Genomic DNA, 15,447 nt, shown 5'->3' on the forward strand with positions numbered 1-15,447 from the left:
TCACACCACTGCATTCTAATTGCTCTCTTCAGTTGTCTCACCAATGTCTTCTGCAATAATTCATATAATGTACCCAAAACACAATATATATATATGGTATCCGGAGTGAAGCTCCGACTAATCCCGGGGTGCACAAGCTTTCGACAAGGAGTTTCCCGCAATTACACTTCGGTTGGGGCAAACTCCCAATCCGATGGCACTAAGAAGCGGTTTGCATTCGGTGGGTTTCGAATCTAAGGCCATGAGGAGCATATTCAACTAAGCCAACCCCTTGGGGTTTAACATATACTACATTATGGGAGCTTCCTTGAGTAAAGCTAATGTTTTGTAATCTTGAGGTTCACCTTCTCTAATAACTTTCTTTAAGGAAAAGCATTTCCATGTCAAATACTCATAGACAAGAGAGTTGCATGTGTGAGATTTCTTATTTTCTTAACTTCTGCCATGTTCTGTTTCAATCAGAAAAAACAAAGTTTCCTTATTTATCATGCTGTCTCAGGATCCTATTACTCTAAAATTGAAACTTGTTTAATGCAAATAACAAAGCCAAACAAAGAAATGGAGACAAAGAAAAATGTTTCCAAACCAAACTAACATCAATGAGATAACTCCAGTCACTGATCAGTTACATTCAAGAAAACCAAACACCTCCCAGACCCACCTTCCAAAGAAAAACCCCATTGGATGGCAAAAATCAGTCAGTCATGAAGAGTGCCCAAGATATCCTCATCCCTGAACAAATGGAATCTGCCAAAAACCCAAAATCCCCCCAAAAAGGAGAAAAACCAGGATAAATATATAAACATAGAAAACAACAAACGAACAGACATTCTTAACAAAAAGAGAGCCAAAAACAGAGGCACAGTAGATAGAAGAACATACTCTTTTTCACCAAGCTTAACTTGGGTACCCCCAAACTCAGGCAAAAGAACAGTCTCACCCTCCTTCACAGACACAGGTATCAAATTCCCGGCTCTATCGCGTGCTCCCGGACCCACAGCAACCACTTTCCCCGAGTTCAACTACACACCAACCGGACCAATCAGAACCCTTAGATCCACCAAAAAGAGAAACAAAGGTTCACACATTGTGTAAAAAAGATGGAAATTACCTTGGAGGCTTTCTCCGGGAGAAGAATACCGGCGGTGGTTTTGGTGGGCGGGAGGATTTTCTCGACCAGGACACGGTTGAGGGTTGGAATTAGACGCTTAGCCATTCTTATTTTTCTTTCTTTCTAATTTCAGAATGGAGGCCGAGAGAGGTTGGATGTGCTTTAAAAGATGGTGTCAATGGGATTGAGAAGTTCCAGACGGCAGTGGAAGCTTCTAGCCTTCTATCTTCTAGGGCTTCTTCGTTTTTTTTTTTTTTTTTTTTTTGAAAATAACATTAGGGTTTTAGGGTTTATGAGGGGTATATTCGTTCCTCAGCAATAGATGGGGGTGTGCCGGTACTAATGGGCTTAAAATGTGTGTAAGGATAGCCCATTGGAGAGGGTTGGTTGGTTTCTAAATTTAGAACTCTCTTTCTAATGGGCCTTCGTAACTGCTGGCCCACAACCAATGCTGCTTTGGTGTTTGATTATGGACCGTAGCTGATCCTAAAAAAAACAAAGAGACAAAGAAAGAAAGCAAAAGAGAAATGCTTTACGTCATCTTGGTATCTATCTCCTGGTAAAAAATTTGGTACTTCTAATATTTTTCAAAGCAAAAAAAGGATAATGGATTGCAGTGGATGACGGGTAAAAGAGAGTTGTCACACATCTTTCTTCAGTTTATTTGTTGTCCATCCCTTTTGCAAATTCAATGGCCGATGAAAAAGAGAATGATTTTTATTATTTTTCATACCAAAAAACAAAAAATTTAGAAAAAAATTATGTGTATTGAAAGAGTAATGAGCATATGCATGTATTTATTTGTCTTTAAAGCCGAAAATGAAATATTTCTTTTAGAATAATGTATATCCTACCCAAAGTATCGGTAATGTCCTTTACATCCATTCAGTTTTGTAAAGATCCAAGGAGTTTTCAACTCTTTGTTCTTTCCTTATTTATTATTTATTTATTTTCAACTAATTAAAGTCATTGTCCATTGAACCACTAGCTCTTGTCTTTCTTATTACTTTAAGGGAGTTAAAGCATCTCCAAAAGACACATAAACCTCACTCCAAAAGGTTCTCTTCCAACTCTTTGTACCAACATGAATGCTACACCGGTTATTTTCTAGAAAATTAAAGAACCATGGTTGCATCTTAATTTGTTTTTCTAACATTGTTGGGGCACTTTTTTGATGTTGTCTAGGTGGTTCTGCTGGATGGACAACTCCATTTTTTGGTATGTGTTCATCAAAAAATCGAGTCTAAGCTTGAAACTCTCACCAATAATTAGGATAGTTGGTAGCTATCAGGGCCACGAAACAAGAAAGCCCATGTGAACTGATCAATTAATAATCGTTGTGTCTAGTTCCAGCAGAAACAACAATTACAACTTAAATATAGTGACAACTTTAGCGGTAACAATAGTGACAACTTTGGTAGTAACAATAACGACAACTTTTGTAGTAACAGACTAACAGGTGGGACTGGTGTTCAAAAATTCTAATTAGTTAGATGGTACTTTGATTATAATTGAATAATATTGTTTATTCTCCAATTTTATAGTTGATGTTTTGCATGTATATATATGCGATTGTATATTGTTCTATCATCAACATGTAAGGTCCCTAAGTTACATTGTATTTGACTAGTGTGAGTAAATGAATTATCACACAGAATATCATAGTTATAGCTCATTGTAACTAATAAAATGATTGTTTATAGTCTTAAATGGAACTGAGAAATCCATCCAAACTATAACATGTAACTTTAACAATTTGTCTTGATTAGGAGAAGCAAGAGTGGGCTTTGGGTTGACATGCTGATCTAGGAGCAAAGTAGTATCATGCACCGAACGACCACGTAAGTCATCAATAATTCTTTTAACACTATCATAAAATGATGTACGTGCATGATGGCTTATAACAGTTACTCTAAATTCTGAGAAGATCATGAATTCATATGTAAGTGTGGGTGATGCATCAATGAGAAAGACATTCTTACGGTCAACATTTTGGTGCACTAGGTGATCATATGTAGCATTATGAAAACATCCTCTTCAAAAAGAAATCTAAGTCTTTTGTCAAAAACAAAGTGATATAGAATATTCCCATTGATGTAGATCTAATGGGAATGATTACATATGTTAAAGCTCGGCCGGAGTGTTCTAGTAGAATATATAGGAACATTTTGCGTACGTAGTGAAATGGAGTCTCACAGAGTACAAATAATAATAATAAAAATCATGTGATTAAATTGGGCATTCAAAGATAAGAGGTAATAAATAAAGTGGCAATATATTGACTTCAATTCAACTACAAACATTTGAATTAATGTTTTTGGTGCTTGTTTCGCCCCTACCTGCGCTTTGTGGTGTTTTTGGTGCTTGTTTTTGTTGTAATTTTGCTTCTTTTCTTCAGTAATTTATGTTTTCTTTTGTGGTTTGTCTTGCTTTTTGTGGGTTTTTATTTCCCTGTCATGACGTGGTTTGATCTTGAGGAGGAGATTGATGTTGGTGGTCGTCCTTCAACAACTCCTATTTGGTTCTTTGTAGTGCCTACTCTGCAACAACTACTTAACAGTGATGGTTGCTTTTACCGCAATAGACTCTTCATGGAGTTTCTTTGCAAATTGTACCGCTCTATGCGGCCCTGGAATAGGCCCGGCTTGCTTATAGGTCTTCCAGGACCATTGTCAATCACTATTGCCTGCAGTTTGGTCCTTTTGGATTGAATCCAAAATTTATTCCTGTATTTATACTGTATTTTACCTTTTGGGCATTGTTGTTGGGGTGCCCTCCCCTTTTCTGTTTGTTTCATCATGTAACCCTCTTTCTCTTACTTGATTAAAAAAAAAACAAAAACAAAAACAAAAACTACAATCATTTTACCTAACTGCAATCATACTCTAGTGTTAGACATATATAGCACTAGAAATTATAATAGGCTTACACATAGAAGAACCCTAATCACGTGACACAGTCCCTAACCATACATTTAAAAAGACTATATTAACAACTCACCAAGATCCAGAACCTAAAATGAGGTTTCTGGAATTGGTGTCCGGATAGGAGTTCCACGTGTCCGGACATGGGCTACGATCTTGGAGTTTCGGGAAATCCCGTTCAGACATGGCCCCTAACTTTCTGGAGAGGGCTGTGACCAGCTTTATTATAAAAATCATAACTCAAATTTCGGACATCGGATTGGAGCGATCTTGGTGCCGTTGGAAAGATAATTCAAAGATCTACAAAATCATGTTTCACAAGATTTGGCTAATTCCGATGTCAAAACGGGCTGCAAATGGACAACTGAAAAGCTGGACGAAAATAAAGGCAAGAATCCAATAAGGAAATACTTGATTACTTTATTGGGGACTTTAATGAAGATTTTATGCCAGCAATCATATATATTTTATTATTTACGTTATTTAAATTAGGATTTTATTTAATTGTAATTTCCTTTATTATTCTAGAACTTTTCCATAATAGGTTTAGGTTTACTTTTGCTCCAAATTTGCTAAGTGTTATAAATACAGCAGACCTAATATGTAAGAGGTAGATTTGGATTATTATTGAGTTTGTTGAATAAGAATACTTAGAGTTGAGTTTTTGTGTGTTTTTTCCTTTAACCTTAAATAGCATATATTGTTTTAAGAAGATTTTGTTGATTACTTGATAGTCTCAATATCTAGAAATATATATCCGTTGCTTATTGATGTTCTTCGCTGCAGTCCACTAAATCACGCTACATCATTTTACCTTTTGGGCGTTGTTGTTGGGGTGCCCTCCCCTTTTCTGTTTGTTTCATCATGTAACCTCCTTTCCCTTGCTTGATTAGAGAAAAAAAAAAAAAAAAAAAGGGTACAAACGACATTTTACGTAACTGCAATCTTACTCTAGTGTTAGACATATATACCGCGCTAGAAATTATAATAGGCTTACACATAGAAGAACCCTAATCATGTGACACAGTTCCTAACCATACATTTAAAAAGACTATATTAACAACTCACACGTGTGACTTTTTGTTTGAATATACCACTCAATCTTTCTGCACTCTTATATACGTCATACGTGTATACTCAAAAATACCCTTTTCTCAATCACATCAATCAGCTTCGTTAACAAAGTTTAAACAAAAAGTAATACATTCAAATATCTTGCGAAAACCATAATACGAGCAGCCGCCTTAAAGCACCCCAACTAGCTAGATCAACACTATCATGGTATTCGTCTTTTATATATATATATATATCAGACCACACTTCATGGCACCAACTGGTTGGAGCTGAAGAAAGACGTGTATCAAATGTTCGACGTTATCTGATCGACCTATTGTTGGTTTTGCACCAGAAAAAAAGAAAAAAAAGAAAAAGAAAAAAGAAAGAAGATATTTGATGAACATATTCATCTACTTTTGAAATAGGGTTGACATCTGCCGGACCCCATTTTCTGAGACCCATTCATCACTTTGTATCCCAATAGCATATTTACTTTGTGGTGTAATTTGCTTTAGGACCATCATATTCTTGCTGAAAGAATGTTGGACAGTGGCTTGTTATCTTTTAATAAATAAAGAGACCACCTTTTTCTCCATTATGCGGCGTTTACTTTTCATGCAGCTTCTTGCTTCAAAAAGAATCCTGTTGAAGATAACCAGCATTTTTTTTTTTTTCATCTGTTCATAGAGATATGTTTGGACCAATTAGATTTGCTTTAAAACAAATCAATTAGAGCCAATCCCATCATTACAAGAGAGACATGGCATGCTAATGATTTGACGATTAACCACTCAATTATATATAATCCAAATCTCCTCAAATTCATTTTGATACTCACAATTACACATAGTCATAAGTTTAATTATTATCCTCTTTTGTCTTATTAATTTGGTTAATTGCTTCTTGGAGTTTAATTCTGATATGACATTGTTTTTATGTACATGATGAAAACGTACGTAATTAGACTTTAGTGGGAGGTCAACTTTGTATATATCCCCCCCATTCCCTCTCCCAATAATAATAATAATAATAATTACATGGTATATATTCCCATAACATGCAACTGTTTTAGCTCTCTCTCTCTCTCTCTCTTAGAGCAGACAACAATTATTTATTTATTTTTCTAAGCAAAGAAAGATAATATTAATTACAAAGGTGGGCCTTTAATTTTTTTTTTTAATTGGAAAGAAAGAAAATATGAAAGACTGGTTAGAAATGCTTCCGAACGCAAGATTAGAAGCGAGCCTCCTAACTAAAATAAGTGCACTCTTAAAAACTTTCAAGCCAACCAGGCAGCAATTATTTGACATGGCAGTCCTCTTGTTGTATATTTCAATAATTTCACAATAAATAAAAATAGAGAGATATTACACGTAAAACCAAAAAAAAAAAAAGCACCAGCCTTTATACAAATCTATAAACATATCACGTGCTGGCTCAAATGTTCTTTCATTTCCTTTTTACAGTCAAAATGTGACAATAAACAAATCAAGTAGCATATTTATAAGACAAAACCCATTTGATCTGCAACTTCTCTTTTTAATTTTGGTTTTTTATCATCTTAGGAGAAACTTTACAAAACTTCATCTGAACTTTTACATGTTTTGACATTACCTTTTCAATGTTCAAAAATTATCAGTTTAAGGTATCGAGCTTTCAATTTTTTGTAATATATATCCCCTTCCGTTAGGAATTTTTATTAAATCTTGTCAAAAGTTTCAAAATACTCATGTTTTTTATTATAAAAGAATAAAATAAAAATTGCAAAGATTTAGACATTGGTTAGGAATATTTAACTAAATTTGCAAAAATGCCTACTTATGAATTTTTGCAAATTTTTTAATAAAAAATTGATATTTTGAAAATTTTGACAGTATTTAATAGAATATTCTAACCGAGAAGAAAATTGCAAAAAAATTGAAAGTTTGATGCCCTAATCGAGAGTTTTTGAACATGAAAAAAATAATTTCAAAATGCGCAGAAGTTTAGGGGGTTTTGTAAAGTTAGTTCATCTTTATTGTTGAAATAATTATGATGCAGAATAAGAGCGGAAGCAATATAGAAGATAAACACAAAGAATTTACGGGTAATTCAATTATATTTTTCGTATATTCAAACATTTATAATTTTGCACCACTTTCTTTTTTATTTATTTATTTATTTTTATTATTTTTTTATGATACTTCTTTTGATGAATTTTTTAATAGATCAAAGACTAAGAAACAACCCTTTTCTACTTTTGAAAACTGGAATTTTTGCATTCTAATTAATTCCTTCAAATCTTATCTTGTAACTTTATCATCCTCCGTGATTAATTGTACGATATTGACTGTTTCCTGAAATGGGCTTTTATGGTTATTTTATATAATTTTTTTCTTGACTCTTAATGACTTGTTGGATTTATTAATCTTGTTCTTTTGGATTCATAGCCTCTACCTTTTGGAAAGTTTCTTCTTTTTTCTTTCTCTTTTTTTTTTTTCCTAAGCTTTTGTAAAAGCTTGTTCGCCAAATGGAATGTCGCTATTGTGCACAACTCTTGCTTGCACTTTAATGTGAGAGATACCAGAACCAGATGAATCCTTTTGGAAATTCCAATATCTCTTTTAACTGGTCCAATTTTTGATTTCACTATCATTCATTTATAAGCAACTTTATTTCTAGTCTGGTTTTGACGGAAGCTTTAGCAATCATACTTGTATAATAAAACCCAATCTATTTCAATAAGGTGGCCGTGCCGGAGTGGTTATCGGGCATGACTAGAAATCATGTGGGCTTTGCCCGCGCAGGTTCGAATCCTGCCGGCCACGATTTTTCTTTTGTCCTATTTGAAAAATGACAATTCAAGCCTGAATTGCTATTTTTTATTCTCCTGTCCAACTATATATACTCGAGTAGTGATAATGGAAACGCCGGCATGAGTGGGTTTATTATAATGTAAAATATTTTTAAAAAAATATATGAACAGTAATATAAAAAAATTATATTATAAAATAAATTAGCGTGAGTGACTAGAGTAGTAATAATGGAGATGCCGGCATGAGTGGGTTTATTATAATATAAAATATTTTTTTAAAAATATATGAATAGTAATATAAAAAAAATTATATTATAAAATAAATCAGCGTGAGTGAATAGTCACTCACGCCGGTGTCTCCATTATCACTACTCATATATACCCTATCCCTCTTATGGATGAAAGCCATTGCCTCTATCGGGAGAGGTTTGGTCCTTATATAGGTGGCCAAATACAACAAGTAGTAAAACAGAAAATTACATCATAAATATAACAGTAAAAGTAGATTCGCAACCGTGATCAATAATTCATTCAGGAGCAATGATGCATATTCGTAGCAGTGGTTATTGTAGATCAATAGTGAAAATAGATTCGCAATAGTGGTTTATATATTTTCAAATCAACCATTAAATCTGTAAGACCCATTCAAAAAATTGGACAAAAATTTTAGAAATAGCATGTGTAAAGAAATAAATAAATGATTATGAGTTCTTCATATCCATCCACCGAAAGGTGACAAAGGAAAGGAAGTATAGTATGGGGATTTTTGTGTTATATTAGAGTCGGTTCTTATTCTCCATAATTAATTTATGGAATGTTAAAGAAATCATCATCATCATTTCCACATATCACGGACAGACTAAAACCAACAATATGCTGCCCGGATTTTCTTTCGACATTTGACCGAAGCCATAGAGCCATCTAAGTCATGCATGATGCATGCAAGTGCAGCCACCACAATCTAATTTTGCTATTCGTTCTCAACCACTATGGGCAGAGGCCCATTTTATAAAACTTGAGTAGCCTAAATCGCATAACTCCATATTCTATTCTATTATAAAATAATAGGAGAAACTTCACTTTAAACCTCATAAATTATTGCGTGTTTTGACAAGCTCCTTCTAAATTTCAAAATCTCTCAATTTGAATTCTTGAATTTTCAATTGCAGTCAATTTGAATTCTTCCGTTAGATTTTAAACGTTGAATGACGTTTATAACCCTGAATTTTTTATAAAATTTTAAATTTACCTTTAATTCCAAAACGTTTTTTTTTAATAAAAAAAAAAAACAAAAATTATGGATATTTTGGTCTTTTTTGGTATTTCTAATTACTAAATCTGACGAAGTGGTTCAAATTGACTGCAATTGAAAGTTCAGGGGTTCAGATTGAGAGATTTTAAAGTTGGAGAGCTTGTCAAAACGCGCGGTAATTTATGGGTCTAAAGTGAAGTTTCCCCAAAACAATATCATGTTTTTCTTTCCCAATTTTTGCTCAAGTAATGCTATAAATATTTCTTGTACTATCTTAAATATGATGTGACTTTTAAAATTATCAATAGATCATCTCAAATTTAATGTTAATTTTAAAAGGCACGTCACATTTAAAAAAAAAAAAAAAAATGGAACTCTTAACATTCCTCTTTCGGTCTCTCATCTTTCTTGAATTCTATATAAAATGAAGAAAAAGAAAAAGAAAAAAAAAAAGAAGCTTTATACGATACCTTTAAAGGTTGGACAATTGAAAGGCCCGCTTATCTTGTAATGCGGGATGGAATCTTGGCCAAATTCTAGCGGGATCGGAGAAGTATGTCATACCTTTAAACCTTCCAGAATTGAAAGGCCCCACTTATCTTGTAATGACGTACATAAATGTAATTTCCTACGCAGTCCACCTAGTGTTACTATTTTTTTTAATTAACAACTTATAAATGATTGAATTTCATAGACGTGATGCAATTATAACGAGAGAATTAAGAAGTCTCTAGCTATAAATGAAAGGTTTACCATTAATTTGAGAATCAACTTGTATTTCAAATGAATTTGATAAGCAAAAGAGAGATAAATTTTAAAGTAAATATCACATCACACACACAATATTGGTTGGGTGGTTTTGCTTTCTAAGCAGTAGATTCACCATTTTTTTCTTGTAAAATTGCTTGATTTTATAGTTTTTGCAGCAAAGGGCAAGGAGGAGCCCTACAGTCACTTGGATTACTACCCCTAAGGTTTGGGGGATGGTCCATCTTTTGAGATCCAAGGTTGTTTCTATGGAGGAGCGATTAGGTTCATGCCTTTTGTATGTATAGAGTTTTAATGATGTACATTTTAGGGATGATGATGATATGTATATGTTTCTAGAACATGTGCAAAGTGTCTCTCCATACGAATTGTGTAAGATTTTAAGTTAGAACAGAGAACTATATTAATTTCTCAAAAGGTAATAGTAATAGCGTATTGTTTATAATGCGTTTATATTTGGTAGGGCATTACATACGATATGTTGAGCGTACCACTCCGTTCAACCTAGGGTTTTCGAGCATACCACCGTCATCGATCAACTTATGGTTGTCGAGCGTACCACTTCACTCAACCTAAGGTTGTCAAGCATATCATCCTGCTCAACTTAGGGCTATCGAGCGTACCACAGTACCCAACCTAGGACTACCTTGGGCTAAATTTCATACTTAAAAACCTTTACTCTCTTCTTTGTTAGTCCTAAATGTTTACTTTTCTACTACTTGTACTTTTCTTCAAACTGTCATGTGAAACCTTTTTCTTAAAACCTGAGTGGCTTGAATCACATAAATTGTCATTATGTTCTATTCTAAAACAAATCATGTTTTTCCTTTCCAATTTCCACTCAAGTAATGTTAGAAAGAGGTCTAAAAATCTTCTGTGTGTCCTCTTAAATATAATATTATGACTTTTAAAATTATTAATAGATCAAAAATTTAAAAATGATTATCTCAAATTTAATGGTGATTTTAAAAGCCACATCACATTTAAAAGAATAATAATAATAATAAAAAAAACTCTAACATTCCTCTTTCTCTCTCATCTTCTTTCTTGAATTCTATATAAAACGAAGAAAAAGAAAATAGAAAAAGGAAAAAAGAAGCTTTATATGATACCTTTAAAGGTTCGACACTTTTTTTTTTTTTTTTTTTTTTTAATGGAAAAGTCCAATGAATGTTGGAAAAGTCCAAGGACGTGCAATGCAGTAGCAATGTGGGAATCCTAGCTCTAGTTATTTACACATTTATCTTCTTTATAGTCTTTTAATGGAACGTGTAGTAGTAGCCTTCTAGTTGTAGTGGTATTCCTTTTACTTTTGATAGAAGTAGTTATTTAGACTTTCTTTCGGGTTTGTTTTCGTAGACAAGAGTAGTATAAATAAGGGGCCAATGTAACATACAAATCAATGAAGAATTATTAAGAACTTGTGGCTTGTTTCCAACCTTAATTGGGTTTAGTTGTGGTCAAATGAGTTATTGTGGTCTTTCCTACTCAAAAAGAGCTATTGTGGTCTTGTTTACCTAAAAAGAGCTATTGTGGTCTCTCCTACCCAAAAGGAGCTAATATTATCAATGTATTTATGCTATTAATTGTGGGGTTCCATGTAAAAGGAATAGTACTACTACAATTAGACTTAATTAAAAGAGAGTTCGACATCCACGTTGATGGAATTCCACAACTAATAACAAAAATATATTGATAAAATTAGCTTCTTTAGGGGTAGGAGATACCACAAATGAATCCAATTAAGGTTGGAAACAAACTATAAGTTCTTAATAATTCTTCATTAATCTGTCAGTTACATTGGCTCAATCTTTATACTAGTACATCGTTGCTTTGGTTCTGATGCCACGTCTAGTAAAAGAGACCACAATGGCTTCTATCGAGTAGGAGAGACCACAAATGAATCCAATGGAGGCTGGAAAAGTCCAAGGACGTGCAATGCAGTAGCGATGTGGGAATCCTAGCTCTACTTATTTACATACTTGTCTTCTTTATAGTCTTTTAATGTAACGTGTAGTAGTAGCCTTTTAATCAAGTCTAGTTGTAGTAGTATTGCTTTGCCTTTGGAAGAAGTAGTTCTTTAGACTTTCTTTCACTATTTTTTTCGTAGACAATAGTAGTATAAAGAAGGGGCCCATGTAACAAACAGATTAATGAAGAATTATTAAGAATTTGTGGTTTGTTTCTAACCCTAAATGGATTCATTTGTGATTTCTCTTTCTTGAAATAAGCTATTGTGGTCTCTCCTATTCGAAATGTGAAAAAACCTAAATACGTCTCCAAACTACACCTATTTAAAGGTCTAGGTGTTTCACAAATATTAAGCGGAAAAAGATTTAACTTAACAGTTAATAATCAACTAAATATAGATATGTAATGAAATTCAAGAACACAAATATTTGGTTACGAAGAGGAAACCATTTAGAGAACTCTCTAAATGTAAAACCTCTTCGGGGCATCCAAATCCAGGAAATCAATCCACTATAAGAAGAATAAGGAATACAAGAAGAATTACAAAACCTTTGCAATTGACTCGTCCTTGCACATGACAAGCGACCTACTTGATTTCTACCGCAGTAGCCCTTTCCAGAACATCTGGCACAATTCTTATATAAGATTTCCTTTCACTAGAACTCTGATTGGCTTCACGTATTTAATCTTTACTCACATAAACTAGAACAATATCTCTCTCTAAGCTCTTTGTTTTTGCTCTCAAAATACGTACATGTATTAGGCAAAACAGATTGTTTAAATAGAAAATAAAACAGAAATTTAGCAGCCATGTCCAGACAGGGATAAGTGGGTGTCCGGACACAGCTAGGGTTACATATGCGTAACCACATGGTGTCCAGACAGCCAAGTCGTGTGTCCGGACATGCCATGCAAAATGGGCTTGCTGGAAATTGGGTCCGGACCCAGCTTCTGGCGGTCTGGACATGCCCCTCAAAAGCAGCATGCTGGAAATTGGGTTCGGACCCAGCTTCTGGGGTCCGGACATGCCCCTCAAAAGCAGCTTGCTGGATATAGTGTCCAGACCCGGATTCTGACGGTTTGGACAGGCCCTTCAAAGTTTGTTTTCTAGATATTGGGTCCGGACCTGGCTTCTGGCGGTCCGGACAGGGCCTTCTAAAATCCTACTTTCTGAAAATGCTGAGGTGCACATTTTCAAAAACTTACATGCAAATCGAATGTGCCAAAACATAAACTAACAAACTCCCCCTTTGGCCATTCGGGGACAAAAAAAATTATACATGAAAATGACACATCAACTCCCCCTTTTTGTCTTTGAAGGACAAAAGGAAACACAAAAACAAATGGAATTCTAGAGTTAAAAAAAAAAAAAAAAAAAACAACAACCCATTAAATCTAAAATAAGTAGACATAATAAACAAAAATAGTCCTATCACATAATGGCATTCGATTTGTAAGCAAAGCAAACAAAAAAACATGAAAATTATTCTTGCCAAAAACTATCCTTTATTTGCTTTACATCTTGCTCCAAAATCGTCAGGCGTTTGTTGATAGCTTTGATGCTTTGGCCTTGAGCTTGAAGTAAGTCAATTATTTTATTTAATTGACTGGAAACATCAGATGATCCCGAGGAGGACGCAGCTGGAGGATCTTGAACTATTGGAGGAGCATGGTCAGCTAGAGCGGGAAGCCTATGAAGTTGGGCATTGGACTTCATCGCTGTTGCTTTTCCAAAGTAACCTTCAAGAGATTCCACATGTTCATTTGCAGCAATTTTAGGCAATGTGGCTTGCAAGATCTCTGTGATGAGGCCGCCATAGGGTAAGGCAATAGAATGATCTTCATGAAGCTCAATCATTGTCAACACCATATGAGTACATAAACAAAACTCAACACGGTTAATGATGCCATATATCATCATTGCTCGTTCAATGGTCACATGACTATTTCGAGCTATTGGCTAGATATTTTGCAGCACAATCCGTGTTAACAGCCTTTTTGGAACCCGCACATAACCAATGGGAGTTTTGTTCTTGTTTTCATCCCATACAAGCTCCCTACTCGGATTAAGAACCGCCATGATTTCAGCTTTGGTTGGTTGTGGATCAGTCTCTAGAAATGGAAGCGGCTTCTCATTCGTCAATGGAATCCTAGTAACTTCACTTATCAACTCAGAAGTGATAGTGAGAGTTTTTCCGGAGACCTTGGTCTTGAATGACGGGTCACCAACCATGTTAATATCTTCGATGTTATAGTAGAATTCCCGAACTAACCGAGTGTATGCATTAACAGGAACGAACAAAGATGCCCATTAATTGGCCTGGAATATCTCAAAAATGAACCGAAAGGGTTCAACTCGAAGATCATTTTGCTCCACTCCACGTTCAATCACAATGTTGTGTGTTAGAATTTTGTCTTGTAAGATTGATTTTTCTTCTCGAGTGTGCTTCCTCCTAGGTGTGGATTCTGACATTGGATACACCATTTTCTTGGGTGATGGAAGTTTTGAGCCTTTAAGTTGTAAAGATGGAATCACAGAGAAAGAAAAAAAAATAACACAACGAAAAAAAATTTAGGAAAGAGTGCTTCGGCCAGTGCTTCGGCCGAGAGAGAAGGAGGAAATGGGGAAAAAGAAGAGATTTCAGGTTTTTTTTTTAAAAAACGATAGGCGTGTCCGGACAGGTAAGTGCCGTGTCCGGACATCCTCCCTATCAATTTTAAAACAAATCGAAAAAAATAAAGCCTTTTTTTTTTAAAAAAAAAAACACAACTTGTATAGATATCCAATAACTATGCATGTCCGTATGAATATATTAATAATCCGTAGTGATCAACAAACTACACACCCACCATAAATGTACCATATGCTTGAAGCATCCTTTTTTTGTGAATTCAGCCAAGTAAGCAATAATTCAGAAAACTCATTCGAGGGTGTAGTGTGCGAAAACTCCCATTAAATAAAATTTCATCAGTGGAAGGTAAATCTAGACAGACATTTAGTAAATGAAAGACAAATAGTCTGATTCAAGCCACAATCAAACCTTATAATGTTAGGACCTAGAGTCCCTCATCCGATACACTCCCCCTGAGACTAATCATTCACTTTTCATCATATCCTTTAGTAACCATTTATTTCCGCAATGATTTGATCACTGATTCTCTCTATAGGGACATATAGAAGCAAACATAAGTCATTTTAGCATATTTTATGCGCCCCCCCCCCCCCCCCCATTTTTATGTTTATTTATTTATTTATTTTTAAGAAAATGTCGGAATTTTTAAGAGCTAGATTCAACTAACTAGTTGGTCAAGTGGATAGAAATGACACTACTATCTTCCAAAAAAAATTTTTGATTCGAATTCCCAAACACATATCAAAATACAAACTTAATGGTGGCAAATAGTGCACCATTGCGAACATGAGAAAAACTGACTCTTACACCCTCAACAGTCTTCAGAAGAACAAGGTAGATCATAAAACATATGAAACATTAGATGTAAATTGCAGAATTATTGACCCCACTCATATGTAAAATATTCATTTGAGAACAATACATGAGAAACTGACTAC

General features: G+C 34.4%; 1 protein-coding gene, 1 non-coding gene and 1 pseudogene across 2 annotated transcripts; 1 reads left to right on the plus strand and 2 right to left on the minus strand.

Annotated features, from left to right (window-relative positions):
* Window positions 1-575: 575 nt before the first annotated feature.
* LOC132179060 (10 kDa chaperonin) lies at window positions 576-1,363 on the minus strand. The gene is made up of 3 exons (XM_059591686.2): window positions 1,112-1,363; window positions 883-1,022; window positions 576-747 (listed from the first exon to the last, which is right to left on the minus strand). Exons 1-3 carry the CDS (start codon window positions 1,214-1,216, stop codon window positions 699-701), a joined length of 294 nt encoding a protein of 97 aa, XP_059447669.1. The 5' UTR covers window positions 1,217-1,363; the 3' UTR covers window positions 576-698.
* Window positions 1,364-7,816: 6,453 nt separating this feature from the next.
* TRNAS-AGA (transfer RNA serine (anticodon AGA)) lies at window positions 7,817-7,898 on the plus strand. Its single transcript has one exon. It is a non-coding gene; the product is annotated as a tRNA-Ser (tRNA).
* Window positions 7,899-13,359: 5,461 nt separating this feature from the next.
* Window positions 13,360-14,361, minus strand: LOC148586429 (uncharacterized; annotated as a pseudogene).
* Window positions 14,362-15,447: the final 1,086 nt, after the last annotated feature.

This window comes from Corylus avellana, chromosome 4, assembly GCF_965113065.1.
Source record: "Corylus avellana chromosome 4, dhCorAvel1.hap1.2, whole genome shotgun sequence".
Lineage (NCBI taxonomy): Eukaryota > Viridiplantae > Streptophyta > Magnoliopsida > Fagales > Betulaceae > Corylus > Corylus avellana.